General features: G+C 41.5%; 1 protein-coding gene across 1 annotated transcript; it reads right to left on the bottom strand.

Moving 5' to 3' along the window:
- Positions 1-2,550: 2,550 nt before the first annotated feature.
- On the bottom strand, positions 2,551-27,730 carry LOC142564905 (uncharacterized). The gene is made up of 6 exons (XM_075676105.1): positions 27,597-27,730; positions 25,701-25,813; positions 23,040-23,108; positions 16,768-16,803; positions 3,022-3,087; positions 2,551-2,801 (listed from the first exon to the last, which is right to left on the bottom strand). Exons 1-6 carry the CDS (start codon positions 27,694-27,696, stop codon positions 2,697-2,699), a joined length of 489 nt encoding a protein of 162 aa, XP_075532220.1. The 5' UTR covers positions 27,697-27,730; the 3' UTR covers positions 2,551-2,696.

The following is a 27,730-nucleotide window of genomic DNA, read 5'->3' on the forward strand; positions in this document are numbered from 1 at the left end:
GGTGCGTCGCGTTACCCGAATGGGTGCCTGTTGCAGTTCCGGCCTAGCCCTTGCCACGGAGGCACGTCCATGCTTCAACAACTCATCACTCACCGATCCCCGTCGTCGGCAACGTCGGCCACCTAAGCACCTAGCACGGTCCTGTGCTACGGCGGCTATATTCTCCCCAGGCTCCGTCCAGTTACATGTCAGCTACCTGACCAGTTAACCCATCTTCTGCCAAGTTGGTGATTGTCCCGAGACCGCCACAAGTGGGCCACGACACCGCAAGTGTTAGGACTTAGTTTACGAGTAGGACTGTTTATATTGTAGTTATAATTAGGTGTTTTGGACGCCTGTGTAGGTTTCTTTATCTTAGGGTTGGGAGGGGGTGTTGCATATTTTTGATTTTTAAATTTAAATGCATCCCCATGCGTGGAACACCTCTCTGTCTTAAGTGTACCGGAATTTGTGACGATACCACTCTTCTATTTGGCGAACACAACTTGTCAGTTACGCAACTTGACTTTCGAAAGGGAACTTCAAGGAAACAATATACATGGCGCGGATAAGTAGTTTTACATGCTGCGACAGTTTATTGATTTTTTCAAAGGCTTTCGGCATCCTCAGCAATAGCATTTTTCGTCACAAATCGTTCGTGTTCAGTGTTCGCGTCAAGTCTTTAGATCTGTCAAAAACATACGTAAACAACCTCCAGCATTATGTATATTTGAAAGGTTATCAGTAGTTATTCTTCCTGTATCAAGAGGTACAGACATACGGAGCACTTGGGTGGTCTATTTCTTGTTAATATGAATTGCATCGTAAATAATAATACAACAGAAAAATTTATATTATTGTTATTAATAATTGTTTTGAAGACATATATACATTTGATAGAAAAAGAAAAGCGAGCAACAGGCTCGCAACTGCCACCGGAAGCGGCACCACCAGTATTTTCCGGGCTCTATGTAAATCATTTGGCATTCAAATGTAACGAAGCACTGGTAAATCTTTCCAGTTGGTGCGGCTGTAAGAAATTTAGGCATAATTATATAGAGCAAAAGCTATACTATATCGTTCAAAAAATTAAGAAGCTTGACTGCTAAATCATTATTTAAGGTCTTGTGAGAACAAAACTATGGTAAATGATTGTAACGTACATGGTCTAACGTTTTGCGGTCTCCTTAGTGTTTACTCAAACTTGGAAGAGGTCAGCAAAAAAACTGTCATATTCTTGCGCAGCCTGATCAAAATGTCAACACTTACTCAGATCCATGGTAAAGCTTCAATTGTCTTACATGCTATTTCCATCGTGTCTCAATTACTTCATGCTAATCACGATTACTTAAAACAAAGCAAAACCTAACCAGAATGTTACTTTTTTGCAGAAGATAGTTCAACCTGCAAACATTCCTCAGCTCACTTCGATGGAAACTGCCTTTCAGGAGCACAATTTGAGAGCAGTCCTGCCCTTGTACAAATTTCAGACTTTACGATGTGGTTCCTTTTCAAGAACGTGTAATTGCTTTTTTTTGTTAACGATGGACGTGATGACTGGTAGGTGCCTGAACGGCTATGTCCTATAACCTGCCAGCTTGCGAAACAACAAGGCAAATGAGCTACTGCCCACTTATTCGAAAGCTCCCAGTGTGTGCTGTCCTATCGCGAATAAAACATATCAGTAAACACAATTGTGACGCGTTAGCTATCGGAGGCATTTTCATCATTAAGCAACTCTGATTACGCTAATGACATATCTTTCAACTTAATGTGAGAAGCTAGGTTGCTCTAAACAGTAAACTGATCAGATATTGAGCACCTCAGTTTCTCGATTTTCTTGTATTTTGAGTCCGCCCGATGAGGTTTGTGTTCGCAGATGTGCAGACTATGAATCACCTATCACCTGTTCCTGCACCAGAAAGTTAGTAATGTTTTATCCTCTACAGTCTGGCCTATCTCTAATTTGCTCTCTTCGTTTGACATTACATCATGAATCAATTTGCCCCCAAACCAGTGGGCTTATTGTAACATCTGTAAACATCTTAGGACTCTTGTCGTCCCTTGTTAGCGCACGATCAGGTCCATGCTAGAACCAAGAAAACGGTTGTGCTGCCCTGCCTATATGATGATAGAGTGTTAAATATGCAGGAATAAGACAGAATGAAACAGATTGATTGATAGATTGATTGGAAGTGCCTTGGTGCAATGATTGGGACCGCTGGGCCCATAACAAAATTTCGTCATGTCGAAACAAACATGGTCGTTTTTTTTGTTCTGAAATGGGTATCTTGAGGGTAAATAATACACACAAGTTCTCCGCATTCCTTTAGCAATACGAAGAAGGGCTTTCGGCAATAGCAATTCTGTAGGTGATGCTTGCATAGCAACGTTCTCTTGATGAGAAGCTGAATGAGATTGCTTCAAAATAGTTCGGGGTGGTTTCATTGTCTCCTAATAAACTTCTGCACCACTTCTTCCACTATTAGCTGCTAACTCTTATTTTATAATTTCAAGCTAACGTTCTGACGTTTTCATGATGAATAATTTTATTCGTAATATTGTAAATACGTTTATTTACTAGAATATGTCGCAGTATAGTGACTGCAAAACACACAGTAATTGTCCGGGTTAAATATAACCCAGTACTGAGGTGTATTGAACATCAGCATTGTGATTCCTTGGCGCTGTATATTTTCCAAGTGACGTCAGGTAATTTAGGTCCATCCAAAATTGAGAACAGCTCTTCGTGTAAAGGCAACAGCATCATCGATGGCAGGTCCGTCAACGCCGTGACTGAGAACACCCTTCCATAGACATAACTGAAAGAAAAAAAAATATATGCCTAGGCGTAAACGTGGATAATGCAAGACCAGCTGTGCTTTCAACAACAGGTGGGAAAGAAAGTTTCGGTGTTCAGCCGCTTGCATGTGTCAGAGAGCAGAATTCACAGCAATATCCATCACTTCTTCAGTTCAGTTATACGCTACGTAAAGAAAGAACAGCAATATGGAGCATGAAGGTGTAGCAGTTGAAACTTACCAATACTCCTTGCGCCGCATGTCTGTATTCATCCGACATGTTAAGCCACATGGCAGAAGGCGAAGTCTGTAAAATAAAAAGAAGATGTTAAAAATAATATCCCGATCAACGAAAGAGGTTCGGGGACTGGCCACCCGAATCTTTTGCTTCAGGTAGGCGGACATCTACTTAAGCTTTTCAGAACGTGTACGACACTGAACGCACTGTAAGTAGCAAGCCCTTTACTGTAAAATGGCAGGGTTAATTAAAATGTAAGTGTTGGAAACCGTAATAGAAAATCTCAAAAACATTAACTAGACACGTGAAAGAAGACAGAGGGCGGGCTCCTTCTTCATTCCAACTTCATTTTGTGTATTTTTTTGTAGTTCACGGCCGCTCAGGTGATTTCGCCCTATAGGTTCGTTTTTCAACTTGCGATTTTGATGCTTCTGCTTTTGACCAGGAAAGCATTCTGCGCCTCGCCCAAGCACCCAGATACATTCAAATGTTTGACGTTTCTCAATGAAGAGTTCCGCCAAAACGCATCTCACGATGACTCTCGGCAATGTTGCGATTTGCTGTGAAGCAATGAGGCGACGCGCCCAATTGCTAAATTCACTTCTTTAAAAATATGCACTGGTTATCCTGATATGTTTATCGTTTAGGCTATATGCGACATACGCAGTCTCGGCGATGAGCCCGTTTTGCTATGACACCCGCTCGCCAGGGTCCGTCATCACAATACCCGGTTTGACGATGGCTCAATGGCTGTGGTACAGTTAAGAAGAAATCACATTGATGGAATAAGCACTGCGGCATGACGATATCAGTATCACAATGGTGAAATGACAATGGTGGTGTAATAAAAAGGGCGTACCGGCGACGGCATGAACAAAATGGGTTGTCGGCGAGTGTATGACGACGACGGAGTGATTGCGACTGAATGAGGTTGATGGTTTGACGACGACAGAGTGAGAATGACAAGAACTGCTTGACGATGGTGCCGTAACGACTCTGACGTGACAATGGTGTAACAACGACGGCAGACTCATTAGCGCTATTACCATAGGTAGTTGCCCAAACTAGTCGATAACTTTGGTCAAGTTTTCCTACCTAAGCAGCTAGATACGGCTATAGACACTGGAAAGTCCAGGACGTCGCCTGAAATTTCTGATGAGATTTTTAACCGGGTTATCAAGTTTTACACTGCAGCACTGACGTGTAGATCTGGTGTGACTGCAAACCAAGAAGGTACTCTTTTTTTAATCGTCTCCATTGGTGGCCGATGATCTTTGCTCTAATAGATCTTCACTCATGGTATGCGTATTGTGGGGTGCTCTAATGCGAAGAGCTCTTTCTTCAAGTGCAAACACCGGTGACGCATAATTTTTGTATGTGCGACCCCACATTTCTATGAAGCAATGAATGCTAGAGGGAACAAATGCATAGTAAAGATTAATAAGAATGTAGGGAGGCAAATAGTTTCGACATTTCGACAGCACATGCAAATCTTATGAAGCCTTACGAAACGCAAAACGCACATGAAGGCCGAATTTTATGTCGTTGTCGATAATAACCCCAAGAAGTTTTGCCTCACAAGAATATTTTTTGCGATGGCTATTGTAAACGACACCTGAAACAACAGTCGTTTTTTTTTCAAAGTGAAATAAGACAATGGAGTACCTTCGTTGGATTACGGAGATAGGCATTCAATGCCTACCAATTCAGAGTTAAGCTTATTATTACGATGCATTTCTCACGATCAGCTATTACAAGGTTAGTGTTGTCCGCATAAATTGCAGTGGTAGCATATAAATGCTGCGAAGGCGAGTGAGTTATATGGAGTAAAAACGGTAAGGGTCCCTGGGGAAGGCCGAGATTAGTAAGGGTGCTGTTGCACTGAAAATGTCTAAGTCGAACAATTTGCTGCCGATCTTTTAGGTAACTGTGAAATGTCAAAAGGTATTCTATTCATTAAGCAACGAAGCAATTTATTGGTTCATATAAAATGATTGGGAAAATGGAAAGCTTTCGCAAAATCTATGAACAATCCCGTCACTAGTTAACCACTGTCTATTGATTTTCTAATTATGTATCTAAATGTTGAGACTGCAGTGTGTGCGGAAAGGCCTTTTCTAAAACGAAATTGGCGACGAGAAAGAATATTGTGCTTGTCCATGTGGTCATTAAGGCGTCTCGCCAATATTTTTTGTATTTTGCTGAATGCCAGTTGCACTGAACTTGGAGGGTAGCTTTCTATTCTTTGCTCGTCCTTTGGCATGTAAAGTGGCAACATGTTGGCAATTTTCATCCGCGCTAGAAATACCCCGTGACAAATACAGTATTGAGGACATGCTCGAGAACTGGCGACAAAATATCAGTTACAATTTTAACAACACGCGCTGAGACTTCGTCAATTCCAGAGGTTGTATTTTGCAAATTCAGTATAACTGAAGCCACCTCAAGCTAATCTGTACGGTAAAGGTAAAAAGAAGCATTTGTACGTGCAATGTCCATTGCATCAAAATCTTTATCATTTCAGTTAATGTGGGACAAGAAATAGGCACTAAAAGCACTACAGATTCTTTCGGCTGCGGTGTACTCAACGTCATTGTAAATGACTTTTTTCGGGTGATGTTGCTTTTACGTCGCACCTAAAAAGCTGGTTGAGAAGGCGCCAGTTTTTTTTTTAATCGTTCCCGTTCTGTTCAATGCACTTGCTCAAATAAGTTTGCTTTGCTTCATAAAGTGTTCTATTAAGAGTTTGCGAATGCGTAGAATACGTTTCCTTCAGTGAAGTGTTATAAGATTGTCTTTTTTATTTTTCTGTGCTTGTTATATTTGGTTTTAATAGAACGCAAGAGCACACCGGTTAGCCAAGAATCTTGCGGAATTGCACGCCTATGCGCGCGCAGTGAGTAGTGGAGGCGGTGACCATCACCTCAGCAAACATGTCTAGAAACACCTCTCTATTTTTAGAACGGTTGGAAGAAAATACACGAAAGCAATTATTTGTGCGCACATTATTTGCAAATAAGTCAACGTTAAATAATGTTCGGGTAAAAGACTCCTTGCTTGATTTCTGGCAATTTGGCATTACAAGAAGCATGCGGCAGTGACAAGTAAGAAAAACATTTGAAATTGCGCATGGTTACAAACAGGAGAGTTAGACAACACGTTGTCTATAGAAGAGAAATACTCTGTTCTAGTGAACGCGTTGGTTTGTCTAAAAGCAATCCGTAACGATAACTAGCAGAACAAGAGATATAATCATAACAGGAAAAAATAATGAACGGCACTTACATGATATGAACGTCACCCGTTGCTACCACATGAATATTAGAGCTCAAGAACGCATTCAAAATAGAGTCAAGGTCATCGCTTTAATCAGACGACTTATAAAAACTGCACTAGGACTTCCCATCAGCACGGCCAATGATAACTTATCGCGCCTAGGGCTGCTTAACCAACTAGAAGAGATAGCTGAGGCTTAACAGGTGGCCCGCCAGGAGAGACTAATGGGGACACGACCTGGGAGGGCGCTACTTGAAGAAATTGGCGTAGAAATTAACGACCACACCAAAGAAGGAGCATTATTAACAGAATTGCAAGCGGGACTGCGAGAAATAATAAAGACGACCCCGTTCCGTAGGAACATGCACGCGACAAATAACCTCGAGAGACGGAAAGCAAGGGCGAAGGCACTCCTTCAAGACATAGGTCAATATAAGCAGCAGGCAGTTTTCGTTGACGCTGCCTGGGTCAAAAATAAGGATGCGTATACCTCCGTTGTTGTAGGCACTCAAGGTAACATACCGGATGCCATCACCGTCTATACCGAGGATCCAACAGTAGCAGAACAAGTAGCAATCGCCTTAGCCATCCGGGCTAATCGGTGGACACATATTTACAGCAACTCTAGAACAGCCATACGCAACTTTACTAACGGATACGTGACACGGATAGCAACAGGATTACTAGAGAAGGTCAACAGTGAGAGGAATGAAATCCGCTGGTTTTCTGCACATCTGGGGGTGGTGGACGCAGGTCGGAGAAACCTCAATGAGGTGGCAAATGAAGCAGCACAAGGACTTTCTAGCCGTGCTCTTCAAGACCAAGCAGCTTACACTTCACCCGGGGGAAACAGGGATCGATTATTAACATATAACGAAATCACGAAGCACTGTTATTTAAGCAGAAGGGAATACCCCTTGCCACACGGTAAGCTTTGCAGAGCCCAAGTGGTCATATTACATTTGCTACAGTCAAGAACATACCCAAGTCCAGATTTTATTAACAGGATCTATCCGGAGAGGGAAACTCAAATCAACTGTAATAAGTGCAATGGCATCATTACTCTTGACCACATTCTTTGGCAGTGCCCCGCGGCCTTCACAGACTGTGACAAGGAACAAGAATGGTGGTGGCAAATGCTACACAGCGAATCACTCTCTGACCAATTACGGGCAGTCTAGAAGGCCCGCGATGTGGCTTAAGGGTTCGGCCTGACAGGCCCAACGTGGGAGCGGCCCGCGTCAACCTAGGGTTGACCTTCAGGACTCAATAAAGTTATTCATACCATACCATCGCAGAAGCTGCGATAAGATGCAGATGGCGACCAACATATAACTCCCACTATAAGGTTCTGGGAGAGCTGCAACTGACTTTTATCAACCTCAGTCCATACTAATTCACCATGAGGTATCTTAATTTATTGTCATAGCGTCGCCTGTACGTAAAGGTGTTGCATATGCACCGGGAAGCATCCCGTAAGTGATGCCAGATGAACTGTGGGTTGCACGACATTTCGCTTCTAGCTTGGAACCAAGTGTATTGTGAAGTTCGACTTCACAATCTGATAACCATATCTCTGATATGTCAATAAAGAACTTCTTGCTAAATACGCTAATGAAATCACGGATTTCCTTCTTCTTTTTCCGTAAGCCTTGCACATTGAAATCCTCCACACTGAGGCATAAGCCATGGTGCCGTGCTTGATTTGCTCCACAGCTGATACGACTATGATGAGCCTCGCGAGTAACACGCACAACATGGCTATCAGTTGCTTTTTATGCCTTGATTTAACATTAATGTGTGAAAACAAAATCCCCTTTTTTTCTTCTTTTTTTTCATTTACCTCCCTCGGCCAACAATTTCTTGTATCGTGGTACGAGATACTCATTTACGTAGATTGGCTGTTTTCTGACGGAAGGAAACGCTAGAGCATTCATGGAATGCCTCGATTTTTCCACTCACTGGTAAAATTCATTTTTGACTTTGCTTCAAACAAAACGAATGATTTTCTTTTTTACAAGTGCATTATGCGCAAGAGACACACGATAGTAAACGTGTGTCTGTTTTTTATACCCAGGGAGGCTGCTGAGCACAAAAATAATTGACAAGTGAATGTGAATATAGCTTAATAATAATATTATTATTAATAATAACAACAACAACAACAACGACAATAATAATAATAATAATAATAATAATAATAATAATAATAATAATAATAATAATAATAATAATAATAATAATAATAATAATAATAATAATAATAATAATAATAATAATAATAATAATAATAATAATAATAATAATAATAATAATAATAATAATAATAATAATAATAATAATAACAATAATAATAATAATAATAATAATGTCGTAAATTTTGGTAACATTAGAAAAAATGGTGCGTTCGCGGTTGCAGCTTCCAGGTTGGAACAAAATAAAAGGAAAAGAGAATGAAACAAATGAAAGGGATTAAACAGCTGTAATGAAAGCGGTTGTGACGGCGTTCCGGCTCCCTTGATAATTTCACTTTGAGTAGACCATGCAGATTCCTGGCAAGTCATATGAACACCGTTTAGCACGCACAATGAATTTCTTTGGCGACGGAGAAGCGACAGATAGACATGCACAAACTCAGAAAAGCAACTAAGTGAAAGCGAAGTAGCAGCCGATGTCTACAAACGCATACGCATTAGTAGACAAGTTTATGAGTTCCTACACATTTTTTTTCATTTCATCGCTCATTGAGAGGTTCTGAATATGTTCTCAAGCTTTGTAACGCTCAAAGTTTCGGCCTCACATGGTATCATCGCTACAGTGCAATGACTGTGCCCTTTTCTTTTTAATAAAATTAGTAACCTCTCTGTCAGGATTTAGTAATGACTTACCGTACGTGCGTTTTGTATTGTAACATTAATGTATCCATAAACTTGCTCAATACCAGCTCTCATGTTCTTGAAGAAATTATTTTTCAGAATTTTGAGAAAGGGTGTCCGTAAGCAAATGTCACGAAACGCAATATTTACCGTGTATTCTGTTTATCATAAGTATTCTCAAACTAATACATAATAAAAGTTCTAGACAGTATTGCCGCGCAAATCTTAAAGTGAAATAATTTTACTGGCACGAACCATTACTAGCAGCATAGCAGTGTCGGTCCGATGTCATTACAGGCCTTACTCTGCGTGTTATAGCTTTGAATTGTACGGAAATTTTGACACACCTGTGTCTGCGACGTCTCTTTTAGTATGACCAACATATACTGAGAATGCGGTTTCACAAGTTCATGCGCACTGCTAAAGATTGTTATTGAAGTCAGTTCACTTTCCTGGCGAAACTGCCAATTTTTGCACCTCGCGGTGCCCACCATCGCAATTTTCTTTTTTGTGATGCGAAAGCTTTCCAAAGGTACTTGAACGAGTAAATTTTGCATGAAACATGAATTTAGAGGGCTGAAGGGACACATTACCTCTTCTTAGCATGACTTTTAACGCACGAACAAATATACTTGAAAGCAGAATAAAGACGGACAACCCAATGAGCGCCACTAGGCAATGTTCATTGCAAGACCCACAAACACAACGTCTTTTTTGCATATATTCTTGGTACGAACTCCTCTGTGCCTTAAGGATCCCGGTAAATGCTCAGAAAGTCAACAGGAAGCTTATAAACTCGCATCTGTCCTTATCAACCTTATCGGATCAACCCTATCAGTCATTACCAGACGTATCAGAATTGCCCCGATTCATATAAGCCCTTATCACTCTTTAACACTTATCCATCCGCGTCGAACAACTATCTCCGGTTGTATAACCATTCATCACTCGATGTCATCCCTATCAAATAATTCACTGCTTATCTCTCTGTGGTACGCGACCACATAATAAAATAATCTTTATGTAGTAGAAAGGTTATAAACAGCACTAAGGTACCTCACAAAGGCTAGCCAGCGTTTCGATAAGAGTTTTGGTAGGTGGGTGGGTCCATCACTTTTGGGCGGCATTGATCTCTGCGGTTCGCTGGTCTTGAAGTTCCCTCTGGCTCTCTAGATCTTCGCTAGCTAGCCAAACATCCTAATACCTCTCGGCGTTTGCGCTGTAAGGAGCGAATTAGAATTTTGACGCCGTACCATGTCACATGACAAGGCCAAGACTTGGCCGCTCCCCGCACCAAGGCCAGGCACTCCTGCAGAGTGCAGGGTGCACGACTAGGCATGTTGAGGTGTGGATATGAGTTTGCATGTACGCCGCCCTACTCTATCCACTGTTCTCCCCGCAGGGTCGGGGTATGTTGGCTGTATTTTTGCCTCTCTCTGGTTTCAGATGTCGTACGCGTGCATCGGGGGTTTCTTGAAAGGCATCACCGGTGCTCGCATGCTTATTCCTCGAGCAGTTCTGACTGCCCTCTCGTTTCGTTCGAGCTGAGTGTGCGTCGGGCAGCACAATATCACATGGTGCCACGCTAAAATGGTTCCTAGCATTGAGCGAATTTTCTGCGGGATGGAACCCGTCATGTACGAAAGGCATGCTGCCTGGGAGTCTGTTATGACCAATGCAGGTTGTTATTGTGCTGTGGAATCTGCCTCTGCCGCGCAGGTCAAAGGGGTCCGAAGGAAGGCCGCTCTCGCTGAGGACTGATTGAGGGACGCTATTTTGAATTTTTGTGTTGCCACTCTACTCGCGCCCATGTAGTATATGTTTACATTTCTTCCATATTTGTTTTCTTACACCTTCCATCGCGCTTTTATTCTGGTTTGATGGTGTTCCGTACTCATAGTCTGTGGGATTGCTGAAATTAGAATTTTATCCTGGTTTATCTGGGTAGGTCGCATGTTTCTGTCCCGCCGTACTGCGCTCTCAGTGGATATCTCAAATTTTGCAGCAAGGATTTTCCGGGTTCAGTTAAATGCTGACGTTCTCTGTATCACAACCACCGCCGTAGCGTGTTCTGGGTAGGAATGCTAAATGCAAACAGTCTGCAATCTCAGTGTGCTCGGTCTTTCTCGCAACCACAGGGAAACTTACACGCTACCCTGATAGTTCACTTTGGACGCTTAGGCATTATTTAGATTTTCAAATAAGAGCCTATACATCACCCCGTTTATAAAGAGTTTTCTGCATTAGTCTAATCATGCAGGCGTCTACGAACCCTGTTCGCTGTTTTGGCACTCTGTGGATGATTCGCGCAACATTCGTTCTGGTACGTATATTTCCAATGCGTGCGATATTCTACCGGTGTCTTGTGTCCGCATGCTTATTATTCTGAGATTTTGTGCATCCGTAACCGGCTACCCATGCAATATTACGTTTATATCCGGGAGCTCAGTTTTCGGGCCTTTGGCTTTCACTGGCTATATTCAATTTTTTTCCGGTGCGTATTTCATGCCTGCCTCTCGAGAAAAGTGTTGCACTTTTTCAATCGCCTTCGGCAGTGTTTTCTATTTTTCCCCGTATAATCCTATATGGGTGGTCTGCATATATAACAAGCCCCAGGTTTTGGTCCTCGCCTAGAGCTAGTGCAAATTTCTGCATTCCTATGATGAAAAGCAGGGGGATAGGATGGTGCCTTGTGGAGTCCTTTGTTGTTTAGTTCAATGTTTGCAGATCTCGTCGACCCTGTGACTATCGTCGCCGTTCTGTTCGATAAGAAAGACCTTGCGTTATTCTGTTTCTTTTGCAAATCAAGCTTTCAATAGTTCGTTTAGGATAGTGAGATTGGAAATGGTATCAAAAGCTTCTTTGATGTCAAGTGTTAGGAATATAAAACCTCGCCGCCTGCGTTTTGGGTGTTGAGCGCCTTCTCTTTTAAAAGTAGAAAGACGTCTTGCGCTGAAATGTGGGATCAAAAGGCGAATATCAAAAATTGAAATAGTTCCGAATCTTCGATATGCCTACTAAAGCACGCTTGGACTAACTTCTTGAAAAGCTTTCCTATGCACAATGTGAATTGTGTAGGTCGTAAATTTTGGATGTTATTGTGTTTTCCTGGTTTTCCTATGAAGATTATGTTAGCTTTCTTCCATCCTCGTAAAACTGTACCAGGGGTACCTACGTTGTCGTTAAAAAGTCTATTAGTTTTGCTAATGTGTCGTGACTCAAGTTGCGAATCCTCGCTTTCCTTATTCGAACCTTACCTGGGGCGTTGTTCTTTGTTGATGACTGTGCCTCTGAATATACCCATGCCGCCGTTATGCGGTTGCAGAGTTTGTCATTTTTGATGCCTCTGTATATCAGCCATTCTACGACCTAATGTTATGTCATGTGTAAAGGTAAGTCCACTTGAGGTGTTCTATGAGTGGCGCGTCTCTTCCCTTGAACCCATTGCTTATTTGTTGCAGAGTAATGTTCACTACAATTTGGTATTCGTGAGTTCTATTAAGCCTCTCAAGATAGCACCCGTTATTTCTTTTTTGTGTGTGTGTGGAGGGTGCCCTGCAACGAGTGACAGAATTGAAGCCAGTTGCTAATACCTAATGTCTCTGCGTACTAGTTTGCCTGCTTTCTTAGTTGTGCTATTTGGAGTTTGAGTTTAATATTGTGCATCTGTTTGTCCACCTCTTAGGTTACGAGTCGCTTCCCATAAGTGTAGGAACAGTGAGTCAGCCATCAGGATTTCTGTCATTGTCCTTATTGTGCGTGCAGTCATCTTGGAATTTCAAGGAGAGGAGCCGACCCGGTAATGGTCACAAAGAATACAAGCGAAAGTGTTGGAGAAAGTATCGGCACTACAGACATCGACACTTGTCATTGGATGACCCGAAGCCTGGCATCCAAACGATTATCGTTCGGTTGTAAGAGTCATGTGCAATGCCTTGTTCACAAAATGCAGGGGAAAAAAGGCTAGACATCACTGTCCTTGGTCAGCGGGACACAACGCCAATCTATGTAAACAAACACATTACACAGCGAAATATGGCTGTGTAAGGCGCAAGGTGTTCACTATCGCAATAAAAGGAAAAAAACGAAGGAAGCAAGGTGGAAGTATGTTTGGTCTTCCAGTGCGTGGTTGTTGGCACGCAGAAATGAGGAGTCGTCTGTAGTCCCACAATACAGATGGAAAAGATTTGATCCATATTACAGTAGAATCTTGAGAGATGTAAATTTATTCACAATTGATCACGTTTCAAACAGTACCGATTACTTTGCCACCACTGACTTCTATTCAAAATTTTCTACAGCTGATAAAATATTTTCTGCATTACACATGAACACAAAAAGCATAATAAGCAATCTAGGTGAGATGACTACTTTTCTTTAGCGATTATCCGTTAACATTGATGTATTGTTGTCTGAAACACGAATCACCAAAAATGATGAAGTGCCTCACCTATCCGGATGTAATTCAAATGTTTTATATCACGTTAATAAGGAAGGAGCCGGAGTTGCAATTTATTTCAAAGAAAGATTTTCTCTCGAGGTACTAGAAGATCCATGAGCTATTAGTGATGACGTTGAATGCCTAGCACTGCGAATTCAAAGTACAATTACTGTAGGCATGTGTAGACCGCCTATGGAAAGAAAAATTCACTTTATATGCTTCTTGGAGAATCTACTGGGCAGTTTTTCGCCAAGCTATAAGCTATTATTTATGGGTGACATCACCATAGGCATGATGACCTGTAATTCATATGCCAGAGAAATGGTGAAATTATTGTGTTCTTACGGTTGCACAAATTACATTAACTCGCCCACTTGAATAACTGCAACTACCGCTACACAGCCCCTCATCTGCATCTCAAATGAAAACGAAAAGTAGTTTGAGTGGGATTTTCCACACACGTTATACGCTACTATTTAACAATATTTCGCGCCATCTGTTCGGATACCGCTCCACTCAACAAACAATTACGTTTTAAACAACGTATGGATGAAGCCGCAAGAAGAACCTTCTTTGATATTGTAAATGAAATTGATAGGAACATCTTTTATAACGAATAAAATGCTGATAAAGTTTATGAGTTATATTCAGGTTACTAAAGCAAATATATGATGAAGTTTTCTTATTGTAGCAGATACATAAGCGTAAGCCAAAAAAGATCCGAAAGCCCTGGATGAATTCTACACTTCGTAAGCGAATTAAGGAAAAAAAACGCGTTGCGTCATGCATTCGTTCAGTCACGAAATCCAGACTTATTTCTAGAATGTAGAAAGTACCAGAACACTTAATTCCGATCTGAAGAGAGAAAAAAGAGAATATTTCCAAAACCTTTTTGAAATAGTACTAGGCAATGGTAAAAAGCTCTGGGAGGTTGACTGGGAAGAGTAAACAAAAATGTAATGAGCTCATTATAGCTGCTGTAGATGGTTCAAACTTAAGCGGTAAAACTTCGGCGGAGGGTATGAACTTCTTTATCAGCTCGCGCGCATATCCAGTTGACAATGAAGTTACGTGCACCAATCATGCAGTGCATATTGTTCCGACGAAATCTTTTCTTACGACTGGCCCAGCAGAAATTGCGCAGACTATTGAGAAGTTAAAAAACAATGGGGCAGATCGTATCGGTGATATCCCGTATAAATTAGGTGCATATCACCAATATATGTAATGTTCTTGTCCACATTATTAACCTTACTCGGAGCATGGGTATCTTTCATCAAACTGTAAAGATAGCAAGAGTATCACCCCAATATAAAAGTGGTAGAAGAAACATGCTGACAAATTATCAACCGGTGTCGCTCATACTAACTGCATTCAATGTTTTCGAATGCATCATACACAGTACACTAATATCATTCATAAATAAGTATTACTTATTAACCAAAAATCAGCATGGCTTTCAGAGGAATAAATCAATTGAGCAAGCTTTGACGCTCATTAAATATAAAATAATAACAGCGATTGAATAGAGGAAATATATGCTTAGTTTGTTCGTAGATTTTAAATAGGCTTTTTACTTCATTCATCGTGCAGTATTCCTTAAAGAACTGTCATGGTATACTATAAAGGGGACGGCTTTAAAAGTAGTAGAGAAATACTTAAAAGGTCGTTATGAAGTATTAAAATAAATCGTATATTTTCTTCGAAACAAATGTTAACAAAAGGTGTCCCACAGGGATCCATTCTGGGGCCCCTTTTGTTTTTGAGTTATGTAAATGATGTGACAAACATTCCTGATTCCCCTGAAATAATCATGTGTGTAGCCGGCACAAACATGTTCGTCGCATCAAAAGAGCTACAAACACTCGAAGCAAATGTAAACCATTATTTGTCAGCTCTTTGATGCTGGCTAAGGGTTAAACGAATGTAAATAAATATAAAACAGTCAACATACATTATATTTCATGCAGTTCATAGAATAATAAACAACGAGTTAAAGATTACATTTCAACGGGAGCCTATTATTAATGTCAGTACAAAAAATGTCCTGGTACAATATTTGAAGGCCACCTATCTTGGAATGCTCTTAGCAATAGTGTAGCAATCGAGCTTGCATAGTGTGTAGGGTGTGTATACAAATAGGCCGCTTTCATCCCTGTGCCGCCACTGAAACCTATCTATTGCACACTGTATTACTCCAAAATATGACATGCAAGCTTACTATGGAGAACCACAACACATGATAATAACGATAAATTGTTGCTATTGAAAAACGAGCACTTCGCTGCTATGATTGCTATAAAGGGAACTCACGGACTCTCACAACACCCCCTTTATTTTGAAACAGATGTTATGAGCCTACAAAATATTTTAATTAAACCTACTACAATTTGTACATTATGAAAAATGATGCATAAGTAGCAGCATTGAGAAATGGCCTTACTACCTTAGGCAACAAAAGCAGCAAATTCCAATAACATGGACTAACTATGAGAAGCAATCCATAATAAATCAAGTAATGTGGCTTCTTAAACTCGAAAGAGAATGGGACATCGAAGTTTGTCGAAACCTCTTTAAGAAACAGCTTAAGAAATTACTAAATTAACCAATGCATCCACTTCTACTTTATCATATTAAAACATTCTTCCTTGTATTTTGTCTAATTTTCTTTGTATTGTCTGCAAGACATAATTTTAAATTGATTATAACAGTGCAGACGGAGCTGCTGTGCATGTATTGCTAGATAACGTACAATTTACTAAGAGTCAATCTTGAATATACGCCTTTTTGTGCATAAGACAACTGTCAGAGGCAGCGCACTTTTTTCTATGTATGTATTATATTATTAGATGACTGGTACAAATGCCTCTGTCTGGTATTGCCATACCTTTAGCTTGTGTACCTTTCTTGGGGAATTTCAAGAACAAACCGTCTGAATGTTAATCTGAACCTATTACCATGAAATAAAAGGGAAGCTCAGTTCCTGAAGAATACTAATATAAACTGATTCAATTTTTCACTTCAGTGCCCTTTTAAAGATAAGCATAGAACGGGTCTCGGGGAGATTGTGCAAAAAGGTATTGTCTCACCATTGCCATACACTGTGTTAACCTAAACGCACATTCCACAACTACAAAATACGGTAATCTTACGTACCGCGTTTAGGGCTTGAGACTCCATGCAATTGTAGGCCTGAAAATAATAAAACGCATTGAAATAGAATAATACCATTTGTCGCCATATTACTAATTACGTCGACTACTTTTATTTACTCTTAAAAGTAAATAAACATAAGAATGCATAAACATAAGAGGGACCACGGCAACGCTACTGCCATCCTACGCTCACCGCTGATGTTTATACAGGTCCTCTTGTTGATTGTCCTGGGCCGTCCATGGCCCGTTTCTTCGTTGCGGCCGGTCCCCATGACACCCGCGCGTGAATGGCACAACGATACAAGCTCCCCCGCGCTCGGCGCATTTTCGTCAACGAACTGCGGCCTATCAGTGCCATTTTTGGCCACTTCACCTCTCCTGGATGCTTCGCCACTTCTGGACGCCGCAGTTTTTTCCGTCTGTCAACGTGGGACAATTCGGACGCCGCCCTGGGCCACGGCACCGCTACTGCCGTCCTGCGCTCACCGATGATGTTTCTACAGGTTAGCTACTATGAAATTTCTTTCTATCGTGACGACGATGTCTGTGTTTTAGCGGTATCATGGCTACCTCATGTTTTGAAAAGTGTTTGCGCTTGTGCATCGTATCTGTTGTGCCTGCTAGTTCTGGGTGGTGATGTCGAGCTAAACCCTGGACTGGTGTGTAGTGAACCCTGCAATTCGCACTGACATCATTCTTACTGATTCTTATGGTGTCCCTTTCCCCCCAATTCAGATTACGCTCAACTTCTTAATGATACGTTTGTAACAATTTTCCCTCATGAAAACGTTCACTCATTGCCAACCATAAAGACATTAGTGGGAATCACAATGCATGAGGTAATCATCAGTGAGGCTGGTGTTTTATTTCTACTAACCAATCTTAAGATGTCATCTAGTGCCGACCATCTAGGTTTCAATAATAAAATTTTAAAGAATACGTCGCATAATATTTGTTCTATGTAAACCGCGCTATTTTCCCAGTCACTATCAACTGGTGGTACTCCTAATGACTCGCGCATTGCCAAAATAATACCCATTTTCAAAACAGGTGATCGTGCTTCTCCCCTTAATTATCGTCCCATCTCGTTAACCAGCACTATTTGTAAAGTAATCGAACATATCATACACAGTCAAGTCGTCGACTACCTTGAAAACCATGACATAATTTTTAAGCATCAGTACGGTTTTCGCAAGGGCTACTTAGGCGACACCCAACTTACCGGATTTATTAACTACATACATGCACTAATAGACGCAGGTTTCCAAGTTGACGCAATATATTTAGATTATTCTAAAGCATTTGACCGTGTTCCTCGCCATAGGTTGTTACTTGGCCTTTCACAGCTTAATATTAACCCTACTATAATTGCATGGATCACAGATTTTCTCTCACCTAGAATACAGTTTACATCAGTTAACAATTCAAACTCATGTTATGCTGATGTTACGTCTGGCGTTCCACAAGGCTGCGTACTTGGACCTTTACTCTTTCTAATTTATATTAATGATTTACCGAGTTGTGTGTCATCCAAAATCAGACTATTTGCAGACGATTGTGTAGTTTATCGATGTGTAACAAGTAACACTGATAGCCACTTTCTACAAACTGACCTGGTTGCAATAAGTGCAAGGTGTTCTAATTGCTTAATGCCATTAAATATTTCTGAAACTAAACTAATGTCTTTCACCAATAGGCCACGAATTCTAACCACCTACTCCCTTTATAACAACGCTGTGGAACTCGCAACTACTTACAAGTACCTTGGCATAAATCTTGACTCTAACTTATCATGGAATACTCATATTAATCTTACCCTTGCCTCTTCAAACCATACTCTCGGGCTTATTAAACACATCTTAAAAGAAGCCCCAATGCATGTTCAAACTAGCATACACAACATTCATCCGTCCTAAACTAGAATACGCGTCTGTCATCTGGGATCCCGAACAAACTTATATCATCAGTAACATCGAAGCCTTGCAGAACCGTGCTGCGCAATTTATTTTTTTTCAGATTATTCACGTTACACCCGTGTGAACTCGTTAAAAAATAAAGCCGAGTTGGACAACTTTGCACTTCGCCGTAAAATTTCACACCTAACACTTTCCATAAGCTTTATCACCATCCATCACTTCATGATGATTTCTTTCAGTCACCACCAGTTATTTTTCCACGCCGTGACCATCCATACAAAGCCAAACGCATTAACTGCCAGTCATCTCATTATGCATATTCATTCTTACCACGCACAATAACTGAATGGAACGCCCTACCATCAATTATTGCCACGGAACCAGACTTGACTAAGTTTTAACATTTAATTCGCTCATGACTTATCGACTAATCTTATTATTATTTTTGGCACTTTTTACAGTGTTTTCGATGTTTGTTGGTGTTTTTCATTGCAGTTGACTTATGTTCTCCTAATATGTACTAATGTTTTCTCTAATAATTGTGACCTAATATTCTTGTATATTACCTATGTTTCACTGCATTATTACTTCTGTTACATTCTCTTGTTTTTAGTATGTACAAACTATTGCCAGTGCCTGTGATTGCCCCCCCCCATTTAATACCCTCGCAATGAGGGCCTTTGGGGGTATTTTGAATAAATAAATAAATAAATAAATAAATAAGTAAATGAATAAATAAATAAATAAATAAAAAGTGCGGTCCATTGTTCTACTGAAAAAATTCATAAGCACGAGTCTGGTATTCGCAGTTGCCAGTAAAAAAAGAGGCCGTGTAAACAAGCGTCGTTGTAGGGAGCAATGTGAGCAAACATAAAACGGTGAGCATGAGTCAGCATATAGAGAAGAATACAACTGTCACACGGGCACTTCGAGGGTCCCCGAATTGACAGCCATTCGACTGAACTGCCAATTGCGTACTGCTGCACATCAAATTTGACGTCCATCGAGTCAAAAGCCAATTGACTCGACATATTTTCGCAGAACTGTCTGGAAATCTCGAAGGCCTTCCACTGGTGGTCACGCATTCACTCCTAGCAGTGCTTTTAAACAAACACGAAAAAGAAGTATCTGCCACGAAAACATAACATAGCTTGCAACAGTGAGCAATAACTATCGGCAGATAGTTACAAATAATTTTATCTGTGCCGTTACGGCTTCGCATTATCGATTCGTTTGTGTCTTGTGTTTTATTTGGCTTTGGTACGGGCGACCATCAGTCGACTGTACATGGAGGCGTTTTACCTCAAGTCACTCGTTCATAAAGCGAAACAAGTGCAACAGTCCGGCAAAAACTGCCGTGTGACACCAACCCAACTCCTTCGAATAAACATAGTTTGGCAGTTTGAATTGCTCGCGACTCAGTGGCTTTTGAAACGGTCCGGTGTGCCGCTGGCATAAGATGAGGGTGGTAGTGAGATAAAAATTGATTACCATTCAGCACCCGTACCCACCGATTCTCCAATACCATGCTAAGGGACGAAGGAAGCAGTTATCTTATTTGCATTAATCGTCATGAGATGCTTTGACAAGTATATTTCCTGCCTTCACGTCTAAGAAAAAAGCGCTGTCCAAGGACGTTGTGGGGCTCCTTCGGATGTGTTACTAATGATGGGCTGGCTCAGAGTTGTTTATGCGAATTATCCGCGTGGTAAGCTACGTAATAAGCATTTGCCATAAGTGGTATAAAGTTAGCGTGTAATCACTGGCGGCACAGACTCTTGTGTACGCATCGTGTAGCAAGCATTCATACCGAACCCGTCATAGAATACATATTCTACGTCTTCTCAGTAGCGCTTGCAACGCCAGAAACACATCATCATCATCATCAGCCTGGTTATGCCCACTGCAGGGCAAAGGCCTCTCCCATACCTCTCCAACAACCCCGGTCACGTACTAATTGTGGCCATGCCGTCCCTGCAAACTTCTTAATCTCATCCGCCCACCTAACTTTCAGCCGCCCCCTGCTACACTTCCCTTCCCTTGGGATCCAGTCCGTAACCCTTAATGACCATCGGTTATCTTCCCTCCTCATTACATGTCCTGTCCATGCCCATTTCTTTTTCTTGATTTCAACTAAGATGTCATTAACTCGCGTTTGCTCCCTCACCCAATCTGCTCTTTTCTTATCCCTTAACGTTACACCTATCATTCTTCTTTCCATAGCTTGTTGTGTCGTCCTCAATTTGAGTAGAACCCTTTTCGTAAGCCTCCAGGTTTCTGCCCCGTAGGTGAGTACTGGTAAGACACAGCTATTATATACTTTTCTCTTGAGGGATAACGGCAACCTGCTGTTCATGATTTGGGAATGCCTGCCAAACGCACTCCAGCCCATTCTTATTCTTCTGATTATTTCCGTCTCATGATCCGGATCCGCCGTCACTACCTGCCCTAAGTAGATGTATTCCCTTACGACTTCCAGTGCCTCGCTGCCTATTGTAAATTGCTGTTCTCTACCGAGACTGTTAAGCATTACTTTAGTTTTCTGCATATTAATTTTTAGACCCGCTCTTCTGCTTTGCCTCTCCAGGTCAGTGAGCATGCATTGCAATTGGTCCCCTGAGTTACTAACGCCAGAAACACACCCAACTTTCAATAGTAACGACAGTTATCTGACATGAAGGCAAGAAATAGTGAATGACTGTACGAACATGTCGTCTACCTTGTTCCAGTAGAGTGCCACAAGTGCCTATCATAGCACTACTTGATCATCTAAACAGCTACGACTCATTATACCATGTGTGCCGCGTAACTTGCACAAAAATTGACAAGCATGCAAGTACCTCGTAGACCAAACCAATGTGATTTTGTTTGTCGTGGCTTTTAGCAAATTGAAATATTTGTTTTTCACTTAGTTATATAATTAGGTTTTTATTACCGACCAACTTCTCCAATGCTATAATTCTAAATAATATTTTATTTCATTAGACATATTTTTCGACATAACCTAAGTTCGCCCAGTAAACGTGGTATGTCCGCCTTGCCACCCCTAAACCAACCTGCGTCAACCAAAACTAAATGGAGAGATAACATCAACCAAGCGGTTTCTATTCGCAGCAGTGGAGAATCATAAATGACGTTGTCGGTTTAAGAACTCTTGTCCCACGAGTGTCGAAACTATATCTCTATTTCCGGAAGGACAGCAGAAACTCGACATCCAGGCGAACAATCTTTTTTCGCTTCCCTTCAAATACTTACTTTGAAAGCCATTGTTCTTTGTCTACTCCGTAACCTTACAATGCCTCACTTATATGTGCGACACTGCAGACTGTTTCCACTAATGTCGCCTGTTTTGTGGCGCCTGCTGAAATGCCGCACTGTGACCAATTTCTTTATAAGTAAAACCTCGCTGACACGGTCGTGCTTCTAACCTCTTCCCGGCTCTTAGGTTCCTGAAACGGCATCGCCATTTCATGTTTCAGTGTCACGTGCTACGTTTATTTGGTACGTTTCTCTTACCGGTGGTTACGTCCACGAACTGTAATCGTTCATCACCGACGCGGCATCACCGTTGGAGACTATGTGGACGGCTACATGTCATCGCTCGAAATGATCAATTCACAGCGCGTGCCGGACATCGCCACCCTCTAGTCTCAAGACGGCTCATGACATCGAATGCGTACAGAACGTTGAAGAGGGCACAAACGGTCACCTTCACCCAGGTCCGCATGCACTGTCACGACCTTCGATACCTTGCGCGCTTACTTCGATATACATGGCTCGGAGGAAACTCAAAGAGGACTGGGAATATTACCAAATAAACTTGGATTATATTACGACCGCCTCAAACGGTAGATAGAAATCGCAGCTACGATCTCTCCAAAAAGCGATTATTACAAATGTGATTCGCCGTCTACGACCGCTCCCAAGAATAATGTGTAACGTGCAGTTTATCTACCAGGCTGGGATGGCGGCATTTACTCACGGAGTTGCGAGTAGTTAAATTGTCATGTACTCCGCTTCCAAGCAAGCTTTATGCGAGATTAGCATTTTTCCTCATCTGTAGTACTCCAGTAAGCGGTATTGGGCGGTAGGCTTTGCCGAATACTTTATTTTTTGTGGTCCTCTAAGGACCGTAAAAACCCCCTTGTTACGTATTGTATTTATACTGCTGTATAATACACTACTCTACCATACTACATATGTATACTGCATACGGCATAACATTCTACTCTAAAATACTACTGCATTTACAAGTGTTAGTAATGAAAAGTGAAAGACACCTTCGTTGTGAGAGGGCACAGACGAAGTACATCCAACCGTACCATGCATATAACAAAAGCTGCGCAAAGGGTCTTACCGGTTCCAGGTTGTGCTCGTCAACGAGAGTTTTGCAGTTGTTGTACGCGAAGCAAGAAGCGGCCAAAATCTAGAAGGAATAAAGTGCCCGTTGAAACTATCCTTATGTTCCAAACAATTTTAGAGAGTTATATTCAAATATGATTTCAATGGCCGTTAAAAACAACTAAACCAAACAGGAGTAAAAAAAAGTTTAATAACATATCATTGCATAAAGATTTCAACAATTGGATCCTATTGCGCAGCAAATATATCCTAAGACGATGGCGCGCATTTATGGTATTTTATGTGTGCAACTTTGCTGTGCTGCAACACTAACCCTTAAAGACTTGCCTTTAGCCTTACATCCACTCTATATAGCGTTAGTTTCCAATCAAAATCTTGCTATACGATTCAGCGCTAAGGAGAACCTTAAGGAACCGCTAAGGAGACGCGATGGGAGATGCAATAATTGCGGATTACTGACTAAATAAAACTGCGCATCTAACTTGCTGTATATGCAGACGGAAAATACGGATGGTGCCTTTTATTTTAAAGGGAATGATGATTTTGTCTCAAAGGGAAAACTTCAGACTCTGGGTGTCGTTTGGTTAACATGTGATGCAAAGCTCCTCATTGCACGCCGGCTTTCACAGTTTTACGAAAGTGGTTATAGAACTCCTCTTAACAGCTTCGCTGTAATGTTCCTTAATTGATAATTGTTTCTCCTGATCTGTGTGGAAAGTGGCACATCGACAACGAACAAGCGTGAGAAAAGAAAGTGCGGTTGTACACAATAAAACAACGTAACCTGGCGGGACCAGGCGAGGCACACCTTGCGCCTACCGGCTCTCCCAGAATTGCTCCATTATTAGGTGGCCTGCTAAGTCCCTCTTCTACCACACATCACACTCCCCCCTCTGGTCAAGTGCATGCTCCCTATAAAAAAAAATCGGTGTGCGCCACTGACAGCAGTGTCAACAATGCAAGACTAATTGTGTACATGCGTGAAATTTTTATTAAAAATAGTCTCCAATCAATGCTGTGAAGGTATTTGTAGAGCGAAGCTGTAGACGACAGTTAGAACAATTACCCATTGCATGGTACTTTAGCTAATTTTTCGCCTAAGTCGTTTCGATGACCTGCGACTTGGCTTGCGGCGCTACTTCGTGTACCTTTTCTTTCAAGGAACCCGTATGGGCTTTTTTTGTATCAATTGCTACGATTGGGTGGATTTCTCATTTTCGCTTAATAAATTAGCTCTCCACCTTGCGGGTTTCGACAGAACTGTTACGTCAGACTCTTGCTTTTGCTTCGAGTTGTTGACAAATTCAACTTCGCATTGCCATCTGCTAGGGCAGGAGGGTGGTCCCGGGTTCGAGTCCCGGACAAGGACGAATTTTACTTCAAGTGCGAGACTTTTCTTACGAGGAAACTGTACGGGTTACCTTTGTAGCGATTGCTACGATTGGGTGGATATGTAATTTTCCCTTAATTAACCATTTCTGTGTCGTTTCGCGCTGTCAAATGTTCTTTGAAGGAGTTCCACCTGCATAGAAGTAGCAGCCACATACTTTTTTAGATGTAAAGCATCGCTTCTATTCACAAGTGACGATATATGTATTGCTTGATTCGACTTAAACTCCCCATTTAACTGCTCACGTGTCCACCTTCCGTTGGCAGTGGCTACAGCCCAGGCACAGTAATATCACTTAATATCAGCAAATCCTAGCAGTGATTCGATACGCTGGCGTCTTCAACGCTGTCTCCGCCACACCCACCCATCATGTGATAAACGTTGCAAGTAAACGAAGGTAACAGCAATAGGTATTTAAAGTTCATTAATAGCAGCAAACTTTCTGACGGAGACGAGTGAAAAAAAATATCTGCAGTTTCAGAGCCCCATGTAAAGGTGCTTTTGCGTTACGATGGCGACTGCTTCCCGGTTAATAAAAGGAAAATATTTGAAATACAATAGTTGTTGTCTAAATAAAGCTTGAGAGATTCTTCGGCCACATTGCACGTCGGGGCACGAGCAGGGCGATGCGAGCGCGTCTCACACGTAGTAACTCATATTGAATGGGAAAGTGCTTTACAGCGGAAAAGATTTGCTGCTGTATAACTGCCATGACTGAACACTTCTGCAAAGCGGTACACGGCTTTAAATGATACTGGGGCGTAGTTTCACTGCAATGATCAGTTCAGTATGTTTTTACCTCACCCACTGTGTCTTTAAATATAGGATTCATACTACGTAATTTATTGTATTATAATTGTGTTTGTAGGAGAAGACGATAGTATTACTCGTTGCTTTGCATGCCACACCAGCCCCATTAACCCCGTGAATCACTGCGACCATCCAGCGGTGACTACTCCGCCGGGCCTGCTGTGCCAGCTTCACTAGGTTTCACGTGTTCAGAGTTCACGTGCTGACACTTAGGAATGGTAGAAAATGTGTAGAGGGGCGCATTGAGGTCTGCAGTTATCGCGTGGGGTTTGTTAAACACCGGGATAAAGGGCGTATCTGTCCACAGCATAACCATCCCCAGTCTTAATTGGACCCATTCTAATGCCTGTGACGCGCAAGCAATACCGATAAGCGGCAGGGATTTACTTTTACAATAGCAGTTAGTAAAGTCCCAATATGAAATATTTTCCCAGAAGTACGTCACAGCTGACTCACCTTACGTATTTTCTCAGATGGAATGGTCTTTGCGTACGCGACAAGTTCCTTCTTGCAAATTCGCATAGCTTCACCGAAAAGTGCTTTTGCACGCATAAGACGAGGCCCCGCAGCTGCGGTTGTGAGCGTAAAAAGAAAATACAAGGGCGTTTGTTATATTAAACAACTTAGCAGCTAGGATATTTTGAGATGGGATAGGATAGGCGTTCACAGGTGCACTACAATAGCTTAAGGCTTGCGGGCACAGCCCATTTTACTTGTTCACACGATTGTGATGTTTACATCCGTTGACTTCTTAACTGTCATCATCTAAGAAGTTTTCCGGAAAACCAAGTAATCATCTGAATGAGCCGCTGTTGCCTTCTGGTGAGAACAAACTCGAGCTACAGTCTAATGCTGTTTTTGCCTATTACAAAATATTGCCTCCTTGTAGTGACGGTAAAGAATCACGCAGTACGAAAAGCGTGAGTGGCGAATTTAACCTATTATTGGGCAGTTTTGTCCCAAGAAATACAAGTGACAGTCAGAGCAAAATGATAGCGGCAACCACGGACGCTGCGACAACATTCGAGAAAGTTCAGATACAAAAGGCACGTCATGCACGGAGCGGTAACTCAGTAACAACTACTAGCCGGTGGAAAATGGTCACCAAAAAAAAAGAACAATGTCAATGTGCTTATATTGAAGTGGCGCTACTTTTTTCTTTTTTTTTACAAATTGTTCTCTGAAAACACGCCTTCGCGTGCTCGCTGTCGGCCTTTGTGCTTCTTTTTCCTCCCAGTCTCTATATCATCAACTCTATACCTCGCTCCCCTCACCTAACTTAGCGCAGCCATCCAAGAGCCCTTATGTATCACTTCCATCTATATGCATTACCGCCACTCAAAGTGTCACAGAAATCCGCCCCTAAAAGCGAAATAGATTTTTAGCTGACCAGAAAAAAATCAACGGTTCAAATTGAACATTTAGCAGCGCCTTAATGTGCACATTCCTGTGCTTCTATTGCAAATTTGGCTATTGCTGTTTGGCAGAAATCATTTTCTAAGATTGTTCTCACCACGACAGGGCCGGAGTAAGCGTAAAATGAAGACACTTCTTCGCCTTCGTTATTTCTTGTTCTTGTTTTCACAACAGTGGTAAATAATTGTGCAAGTCGCATTCCGGACACTTATACGTCATTTATAGCAATGCTAGTAAGATATAAAATTTGAGTACTGCTTAAGAATATACCTAAACACAGTAAGGAAAATACTACATAGTAGGAAGAATGAACGATATTCACTTATGGCGAGCCGCAAGAAAACGTTGGAATTTTAAATGTGAGCATAACGTTTAAAGTACAGCTAAAGCATACGAAGCTTCATTCGTTTTTGCAACTACAAAGCATTCACAGTACAAAAATGTGTATTCCACATTAAATGCACTTGAATAATTTGGCAGGCCTTACCATAAGGAATTACATATTCCACGCGGAAAATTCGGCCAGTGTATATTTGTGCGTATTACGCGAAATAAAGAATGTTTTACCTGAAACATGAGTGGCTTAGTGGCGCCATAGTTACTAACGCTGATATTTTAAGGGCACCGTAGAATATGCAAAAGTTCACTGGCCTTTTATGCACAAATAAGAGTGGGATTCTTAAGAGGTTTCCATGGGATGGAAATCTGAAACGCTTCGGGGTGAAAGAGTTCGTTTGCCAATAAGCATCATTGCGCGTTGCACTCGATATCTACCGTTGTAACGCGCTACCTCCATTACCTTGCCTGTGTAGATTATTTCAATACCATATCTCCAAATACCAAATAGCGCACAGGTGGTAAGCAGAACCAGCAAAACGTTGATCACACTACGTTGCAATTTGCTGCTAATATTAGAGGTATAAAACGTCTACTTACGGGGAAGTTGAGTATTGCATGGAGTACCAGGGTTTACCATATAGACTCCAAAAACGATGAGTACGGCCATAGACGTGAGGCCCATGGGCACATTTTCCATATTTCGCCAAAGAATGTTCTGCCGCTCAAGTACA

This window comes from Dermacentor variabilis, chromosome 11 (assembly GCF_050947875.1).
Source record: "Dermacentor variabilis isolate Ectoservices chromosome 11, ASM5094787v1, whole genome shotgun sequence".
NCBI classification, from domain to species: Eukaryota; Metazoa; Arthropoda; class Arachnida; order Ixodida; family Ixodidae; genus Dermacentor; species Dermacentor variabilis.

Excerpts from the sequence above, each read along its gene's own strand:
- LOC142564905 (XM_075676105.1), bottom strand. The coding sequence starts at position 27,696 with ATGGAAAATGTGCCCATGGGCCTCACGTCTATGGCCGTACTCATCGTT. Across the intron at positions 25,814-27,596 it reads ATGCAATACTCAACTTCCCC|CTGCGGGGCCTCGTCTTATG; the intron begins GTAAGTAGACGT and ends TCACAACCGCAG. Across the intron at positions 23,109-25,700 it reads CATCTGAGAAAATACGTAAG|ATTTTGGCCGCTTCTTGCTT; the intron begins GTGAGTCAGCTG and ends TATTCCTTCTAG.